This window comes from Mastomys coucha, unplaced genomic scaffold (assembly GCF_008632895.1).
Source record: "Mastomys coucha isolate ucsf_1 unplaced genomic scaffold, UCSF_Mcou_1 pScaffold11, whole genome shotgun sequence".
NCBI classification, from domain to species: domain Eukaryota; kingdom Metazoa; phylum Chordata; class Mammalia; order Rodentia; family Muridae; genus Mastomys; species Mastomys coucha.
In genome coordinates this window covers 33,027,064-33,036,183 of record NW_022196893.1, presented here as the reverse complement: position 1 = coordinate 33,036,183, position 9,120 = coordinate 33,027,064, and the positions used below count along the sequence as shown (strand labels likewise).

Below are 9,120 nucleotides of genomic sequence, written 5' to 3'. Positions count from 1 at the left end.
AGAAGAAGAAGAAGAAGAAGAAGAAGAAGAAAAAGAAGAAGAAAAAGAAGAAGAAAAAGAAGAAGAAGGATCCATACAATCATATAAGCAAAGAAGAAATTGTATAGACCTCACATTCCAATACCTTTTCAATGTAAAACAAATAAAACTTTTAATTCATAATGACTAGAAGGAACTTTAGTAATAATCTATTGTGTACTGTGTGGAAGCATCACCTGTCAATAAAAAGGCCTATGGCTTATAGGAAAGGATAGAATCAAAGGGAGGAACATCTGACAGGGAGAGAGGAACTCTGGGATATAGTTAGACACATAAGATTCCCCGCCCAGACTTGGAGGAAGCTGTACTGAGGAGAAGTAACTACCCATGTGGCAGACATAGAACACTATAAGCAGGTTAATATAAGTTGTGTGGTAGTTGGGGAACAAGCCAAAGCTATGACACAGGCATTTATTAAAAAATAAGCCTCTGAGTCATTTGGGAACAAGGGCATGGGTGGAAAAGCCCCTAGTTACAGACAATCTCCTGAGCTTGATGAAGAATATTCAACAAAATTCAGGCAGGTCCAAATGAGGATAATAAGAACCTATGGACTGCTCATCCATGAGTAGGCCATCTATGTCACGCTCTCTCCCTCAAAGGTGCAGGGACCATTGCAGAAGGAAAAGGAAGGCACTCATGCCTGCACAAGGATTACTATACTAACCATGGCATTTTCCCAAAAGCCCCTTCCCTTAACGATTTATAGGTTTATCCCTTTCTCAAAAGGGAGAGTCAGTTTTCTTTAAGGATGTGGCCCCTGGTAGGTCAATCATGCTCCAACGGAGGGCCTGAAGCCTATGTGTACATGGGGAAAACAAATTACATTTTGTTGGTGTGAGGAGAGAAAGATGAAGAGATGACAGGTGGCTGAGGGTCAGGATCTGGTAGGAGGAGGAGCTGTGGACAAATAGGATCAAAATACATTGTAAGCATTATGAAATTCCCAATGAATTAATTTTAAAAAGTATTTCCCAGAGTCTCTTTCTTAGCCCATAGCTCATCAATTCAGTTGAGCTGTCTGTTTCACAAGCTCCAGGGATCAGGGATCCTCCTGTCTTGACCCCTCAGCTCTAGGTTTATAGGCTTGTATTGCAGGACCTGGCTTATAAACAGATGTTGGGGATCAAACTGAAACCCTCAAAGCTGTGCAAAAAGCTCTTTAGTGACTAAGATGTCTCCCCAGAACCTCTTCCCCACAATGATTTACAAGTTGAGATAACCTACAAGGGAAGGCACAGTGCCATAAAATAATCTAACTTTTTTACAAGTGTACAAAATAATCTGAGGGGAAGGAGAGCAAAGGGGCTTTACGGGAGGAGGGCTTTGCACGAGTGCTGTCTTCTGCTTGGTACTATTGATCCAGTGGGCACATGGCTTAGGGATTCTAAACACACTGTCTATGTGTATCAGTCAGTATCCAACAGAAAGGGAGAGGAGAGGACGAGAGGGGTGGGTTTGTTATTACATACTCTGTTGGTGTAGTTTCAGAGGTTGACAAGTTACAACATCTACACCTGCCAAGCTGGAGACCAGGACAGTAAATATTTACTTAGATGGGATAAAACAACACTGGGCCAATGACAGTCAGGCAAAGGGAATGCCCTCTAACTTGGCCTCTTTTTTCTGTTACTTCCTTCAACTAATTTAACAAGACCTATTCTCACCATTGAGGGCAGTTTGCTTCACTCTGTCATTGCAGAGTTAATCTCAAAGAAACACAAACACACACCCAAATATCTGGGCTCCTATGTTCCACTCAAGTTGGCACATAAAATTAGTAATGGTAATGTAGATTGTGAAACAGAATGATTAGGCAAATAGGTAGCAGATGGTCTGGGTGACACTTGTCACCACTTTCTGGATAAGCAAGGGAAGAGGCTGGAATGATCACTATGCTAAGGATCTGGAGTCGGACATAGATAGTTGCTTATGAAACTCTGTGGAGCCGTGGACACGGCTCAGTGGTAGAGTGCTTACTTAGAGCATGGAGGCCTCTGGCTTCGATCTCCAGCACTGTATAAACAAGTGAATACCATATATAAATGAATACTGTATATATACATATATAAGTGTGTGTATATGTATATATTTGCATATATGCATGTATATGTGTATGTGTATATGTGTGTACATATGTACATATGCATACATATATACATATATACATATATATATATACATATATATGGTATTTATTCACATATTCTTTCCCATCTGTTACCTGGTGGTCTAGAGACTGAAATTCTAGTATCATCAAACACATCTACTATCTAGGTCTTTGTTTTTAATGTATGACCTAATGTCACAATCACACTGAGTTTCAGTTCATGTGCCAGTGCAAATGGACTGCAGTATCCAGATTCTTGATCAACTATTACTCTGGACATTTCTCTGAGGGTGTTTTAGGATGATGTCTACATTTGGAGAGTAAAGCTAATTGCTCCCACATTATGAGTGCCCTTCATTCCATCAATGGGAGGCTAGGGTAGAATAGAAGCTGACCTACCTCTGAGAGAGAGAGAGAGAGAGAGAGAGAGAGAGAGAGAGAGACAGAGACAGAGACAGAGACAGAGACAGAGACAGAGACAGAGAGACAGAGACAGACAGAGACAGACAGAGACAAAGACAGAGAGAATATGCTCCTATCCATGGCCTTTAAACTGGGATTCCAGGTCCTCTTGGCTAAGCAGAAATGAGTGACTTAAAGTGACATTTTAGTTCTGTAGATTTGAGATATTTCCCTGCTCAGTAATTAGGCAAGTCAGTTCCGTAAAGTGAAAGTCTTCATGCACGAATGTCCTACTGGGTCTGTCGTTCTGAAGAATGCTAACTGATACAACCAGAAAGGGAGGCCACTCAGTGAATTGACTCACTAGGGAGGGCCCTAGTGCATCTGACCACAATCGAAAGGAAGTGTTCAGAAATTTATTTCTTTAGTCATTTAGTATAAACATCTAGTATAACAGCATCAAAAGCCAGTCTCTAAAGCAAACCCACAGTGGACAGAACCCTCATGGTTGAATTAGAATAATTTAAGTCTCTTGTCAAATAAGGAATTATATTAGATTGTTGCCCACGGTACAAAGGAAGTGCTCATGGGCTTACATAATTACAAGCAAACAACTAGAGAAACAAATCAACGACACGAGAGAGGCACCTTCACATAGAGGGGTTCAAACCATTTGTATACATACTCCTGCCTCAGTGGGGTTCAAACCATTTGTATACGTACTCCTGCCTCAGTGAGGCAGAGTGCAACCTCCTCCCCAAGGGTGAGCTGTGAGCAACAACTTCTTGCCAAAGATGTGGTGTAGGAAGGAGGTGAAGGGGCACCTTACAATAGACCCAGGTGATCCAGGACTCTAGCCACAGTGATGGGACCTACTGATACCATCCCATAATTAGAAGGAACCTTACCTCTGGCTCTCCTTCAAGAATCCCAGAACCCCTGCTGGAATCATCAGGAAAAAAATGTCAAAGAACAATTAATAGATTCTACAGAACACAGGGCCACTGTTCCCCAAAACTTTCAAGGCCATAAAAGCACAGCCAGAAACCTGACAAGCTCTCTCCTTCAGGAGATTAAGGAAATGTGATAAAACTGTGCTAGGGTACCCTGCATCCAACAAAGGCCCAAAACCAAGAGGATGGAGTGTGGACTCCTCGATACTATGATTATGTTTGTTCCTTAGCTACAATGAGTGACCATGTCACTGTGAACTATATTAATAGGACCCAGGTTAGACCACATAGTGTCTCTCTGTGCTGCCTTTACATCTGATTGTGTCTAAAATTATTCCAAACTAAGAAATGAATAAATAAATAAAAATAAGCTAAGATACTACTTCAGAGTAGCATCTGGTTTGTTGTTGTTGTTGTTGTTTTCAAGACAGGGTTTCTATGTGTAGCCCTGGCTGTCAAGGAACTCACTCTGTAGACCAGGCTAGCCTCGAACTCAGAAATCCACCTGTGTCTGCCTCCCAAGTACTGGGATTAAAGGCATGCACCACCACTGCCCGGCAGCATCTGTATTTTTGATTAACACTGATGTTTGTAAGCAGACTTGCAAATCTGACATGCAAGAAAGTGAGGTGTACAGAAGGAATGAAGTGGGCAGAGAGGAAGTGAAGAGAGGAAGGGGGAGGAGGAGGAGAAGAAGGGAAGGAGGAAGGGAGGGAAGGAAGGGAGGAGGGAGGGGAAGGAGGAAGGAAGGGGAGGAAATGGAAGAAGGGGAGGAAGGGAGAGAGGGAGGGGAGGGAGGAAGTAAGGAGAATGGGAGGGGAGGGAGGGAGGAGAGCAGGAAAAGAAAAAGTTAGGGGAGGGAGGGGAGGGAGTAAGAGGAGGAAGGGAGGAGGGAAAGAAGAAGTAAAAGGAGGAGGGGAGGAGGGAGGGAGGGAGTAAGAAGGGAGAGGAATCGGGTCAGAATTTAGGGATTTGCACTAAAATACCAGTTCTCTCAAGCTAGAGTGAGCCCACCTCACTGTCACATTTCTAAATTGATTTTCTTTCTGAATTAGTTTTTGAAACAGGGTTTCTCTGTGTGGCCCTGTTTACTCTGGAACTCACTTGGACCAGGCTGGTCTCCAATTTACAGAGCTTCTGCCTCCTGAGTGCTGACTGATATTAAAAGTGTGTGTCACTATGCCTGGGTCCTTTCTTGAAATTTTAATGCATATATTAGAAAGGTATAAGAGGTCAGGCGGATTTCTGAGTTCGAGGCCAGCCTGGTCTACAGAGTGAGTTCCAGGACAGCCAGGGCTACTCAGAGAAACCCTGTCTCAAAAAACCAAAAAAGAAAAAAAAAAAAAAAGACTACAATGCTTAGACACAGTCTCTCTCATAGCTGCTCTTACAAACTGTTTAGGATGATTAAGTAATGCAAGTTAATAGATAGTGAAACTCATGATCATATTAGATTCTAATTTAGTTAAGTACAATAAAGTGTTTTCAAGCTTATTCACATAGTAAAAATAGCTAAAAAATAATCAATGTTTAACAATTAAGTTATGCCATATATATCTTCAAAAGGGTCAGGGATCCACAGAATATGGTTTTTATGTTATTTCATTATTAAAAGATCTTTTGTCTATGAGACACGTCTGCTCCTGACAGTACACCCATTCCACTTCAAAGATAATTTTGAGCATCATTACCTCCAGGCAGAGTTAACTTCACTGTGACAAGCTAGCCACTGGGCAAGAAATGCCCCAATTTCATCTGCAGACAGAATGCTGTTCAAAAAGGACAAATGGACACAGGAAGTTGACTGTTAAACTCGACCAAGGAATGACCTGTATACCATCAGGAAAGATATTTCTGAGCTTATACAACCGAACAGCTGAGATCAAGAAGCAACTGTGCTGGGGGCAGGGAGATGCTGAAGAAGGGTATAATAGCCTGGTCTGAGCATGAGCCAACAACTGACTCAGGAGTAACTGCTGAGGGAAGGGGAGCACCAGGGAGAGGCCAGGTCATTCCCACACCTAGGAAACAAGCTGATTAACAAGATACTGCCAATATAATCAATGGTCTCATCATTCAAGCAGAACCAATCCTAGAAGATCACAGCTGTGGCTCACAGGCTGAGCATCTTAGCAGGACATCCAAGAACTGTGGTTACCCATGGCAAATGCCTGGAATGGAAGAGATTGGGCCAGAATGCATGAGATATATGTTACTAACGAATGGAGATTCCAGGGAAATTATACCAAAACACCAACAGAGAACAAAGGAACACAAAGTCCTGTCTCTGAGAGGGGAGGAAGGCATGACTCTGCAATCTTCAGTGACTGTCCATCACTCTCTCACTGTGGACATGCTTCAGTATAAGAAAATGCAGAATCCACTGGTAACCATAAAAAAATGGTCCTTAGGGGCTGGAAAGACAGTATAGCAGGCAACAAATTTGTCACATAAGTGTAAGGACTTGAATTTGAATTTCCAGGATTCATGTGAAACTGGGTACACACCTGTAATCTCAATTCTACTACACCCAGCTTCACACAACTTCTGGGGAAGAACAGGCTGGAAGGGCTGGAGGATGCCCTGCAGAAAGTCAAACAGGACATGGCCAGGCTGCTGAGGGAGTACCAGGAGCTCATGTCATGGCCAGGCTGCTGAGGGAGTACCAGGAGCTCATGAATGTCAAGCTGGCCCTTGATGTGGAAATCGCCACCTACAGGACACTTCTGGAAGGAGAGGAGTCCAGGTGCATAACTACATCCTCCAATCCCTGTGGACACACCTCCATGGTGCCATGTGGGAAGAGGACAGAGGATGCGGGGTAGGAGGGCGGTAAAAGGTGGCACAGTCACGTGACAAATCCCAGGAAATGAAACTGGGGAGACCATCATCAGGGTGCAGATCTTGATTTTATTCATAAGCTCATACACAGAGTTCAAGCCAATCCCAAACTCCAAAATCCTCAGCCAATCGTATCGCTTCACACTGCCACCATGCTCCAATGGAAGCCCTGCCTTATGAGGGAACTCAGAAGGTTGGAGGAGGGAGGACGGGGAACATTACCACCTGTGAGGACTTCCTTGAAGACTGGGGAAAGAAGCCACCTCCCTGGCCTCTATTCTTTTTTACTGTCTCACTGGTGTTCTGGGAGCCATCTTAGATCTAATGCCCTGTACTCAATGCTCAAGACTCTGAGGAATCAGCTGAGCCTGTTGAACCTCAGTCTTCATCTTTTTCTTCACAAGGTTGACTTCCACATCCCCCATCGTGCCAGGTACTGAGCAGAAGATGAGGGAGCACTAGCTGTGGCCACAATGGTCCCTTCAAGAAACTCCTTGCCAAAGATTCTCTGTGAACCTTTGCCAGATTGATGGTTCCCATGGAGACTGAAGACATGGCTGCCTAGTTCTCACCTGCTACTTTCCTCTTCTAGGTTCTATGGTAAAGGTGTGGTCAGTCAATATCTGTAAGTACTCTGCTTGCCAGCCTCCCTGTCCCCTTCCCCTCCCCCTCCCCTCCCCCTTCCCTTCTGACTGGATCAGCTGATCACAGTGTGCTCACAATTTCTCTGGTGTCCTCTTCCTCCTTCACAGCTGTGGTGCAGTCCACCGTGTCCAGTGGCTATGGCAGTGCAGGTGGTGCCAGCAGCAGCTTAGGCCTGGGAGGAGGCAGCAGCTACTCCTATGGCAGTAGCCATGGCTTAGGAGGTGGCTTCAGTGCTGGCAGTAGCAGAGTCATTGGAGGTGACCTCAGCTCTTCTGGTGGCAGCTCTTCCACCATCAAATACATCACTACCTCCTCCAGCAGGAAGAGCTACAGGCCCTGAAGTCCCTATCATCAAGAGCTTGTCCCTGATCCCAGACATCATGGCTGCAGAGCCCTCTGCTCAGAGCCCTGTGCTCAGGAGCTTCTCCTGGATAGATACCATAAACTTCTGCTCTCTGCTTGGGGCCAGGGAGATCATGTGCCTTCACTATTTCTCTGTTTACCCTTCTCTCCATCACCAGCTCTTGTCAGGCAACATGGCCCCCATCTGTGAGTCTGCTATCTATCTAAGAATGGTCCATCATATGCCCTCAAGGAGTAAAAATTGGTCTCTGCCATGCAAAGTCCTCCCTGAGAATCCTAGCTGTCCTGCCTATGGAGGTTACATTCAGCAGTTCCCATCTGACAGACAGCTCTCTTGACCTTCCCTTTAATGACCCTGAATATTGTGACACTGCACCCCTGCCCTACACCCCTACCCTGCACCCCTGCACCCCTGCCCCACAACAGATAGAAGCTGTCTCTGCTCTCTGCTCTGGTCTCTTTGATTCACCTGTTCCGTCCCACTGAGAAGGATTAACATGTTCAGTTTCTGGTCTACACTGGTTTAGAGACTCCCTCATCCCATGTATTTTCCATGTCTTTGGGCACCCAAGCCTGTCCTTTGCCCGCATGCTCTCTTCCTAAACTTACCAGACATCTTCATTTGATGCTGGAGAAACTCTAGGGACATGATCACCATGAATTCAGCCTCTGCATTCAATGTTTTTCTTTTCAACGCAGCATCAGGATAGAAAAGGAAACTATGCACCAGAAACTGGACCAGAGCAGTTTTTTTTGTTGTTGTTTTTTGTTTTTTGTTTTTTGTTTTTTGTTTTTTTAGGCCCACCTTTTAATGAATTGATCCCCGAAGTATCTGAGGCTCCTTGCTGGACTCTCCACTCTGATTCCCTACCTCAGGGACGTCAGGGAACAGTCCTCTGATCCTCCAGAAGTTGTTGTGAAGATGGCCAGAGCATCTTGGCTCTATAGTTACCAAGTCCTTTGTCTTGAAGTAGCAGCTTTGAGATATTTCTGTCAAACCAACAGGTGCAGTTAGAATGCACCCACCCTCAGTGTATGAATCTGAGGCCACGTAGCACTGACTTCTGAATAGATCTCACATAACCCAGAGACACTTGGTTCAGGTGAAGAACGTTAAATTCGCAGGATGTGTCTTGGTTGTCTTGTTGCTTTGAGCAAATGGCTGTCAAGAAAGAATTTACAGAAGGGAAGCTCTTGGACAAATGGCAACAGCTGGGGAAGGAATGGAGGCATGAGGAGAGAGCAGCTGGTCACTTTGCCTTCATAGTTAAGAATGGAGAGTTGGTGGTCTTGCCCATCTCAGTGTCCCCTTTCTATTCAGCCCAGGATCCCTGCCCGTGGAACAGTACCAGCTTCCTGTACACCACAGGGGCAGAAAACATGGAAGCTCCCCAATACAAGAGGCTAAACGTTTAGCACTTCCAATCTGTCACTGCCTGGAGAACTGGTCACAGTGAAAGGATGAAAACACCAGTATCTGATGGCCATGGAATAATAGTCAGAAAGTAAAGAGGCTTGCAAGCAAGTCATCCTGCAACGTCCTTCCACTCGGGTCACCAGGCTGTTGCTGCTGCCCCAATTCAACAGGAGCGTTTCTCCCCCAGTCACTCTCCCATGACACTCTTCTCTAGAAACACACTCACAAGCACGGGACAGGTGTGTTTTACCAATCCAGTCAAATTGGCAACCAAGACCAACCATCACACCTGAAAATCTTCCCCTCACTGGTAATACACACACACACACACACACACACACACACACACA

General features: G+C 44.9%; 1 protein-coding gene across 2 annotated transcripts in view; it reads left to right on the top strand.

The window, feature by feature from the left end:
* LOC116080124 (keratin, type II cytoskeletal 6A-like) overlaps nucleotides 1-7,330 on the top strand; it is a 67,022-nt gene extending 59,692 nt beyond the window's left edge. For both annotated transcript variants that reach the window (XM_031356392.1, XM_031356400.1), the window contains exons 8-11: nucleotides 6,066-6,116; nucleotides 6,155-6,276; nucleotides 6,962-6,970; nucleotides 7,098-7,330. In XM_031356392.1, the coding sequence (XP_031212252.1) occupies nucleotides 6,066-6,116; nucleotides 6,155-6,276; nucleotides 6,962-6,970; nucleotides 7,098-7,330 (415 nt within the window). The remainder of the gene's footprint in view (nucleotides 1-6,065; nucleotides 6,117-6,154; nucleotides 6,277-6,961; nucleotides 6,971-7,097) is intronic.
* The last annotated feature ends 1,790 nt before the right edge of the window (nucleotides 7,331-9,120 follow it).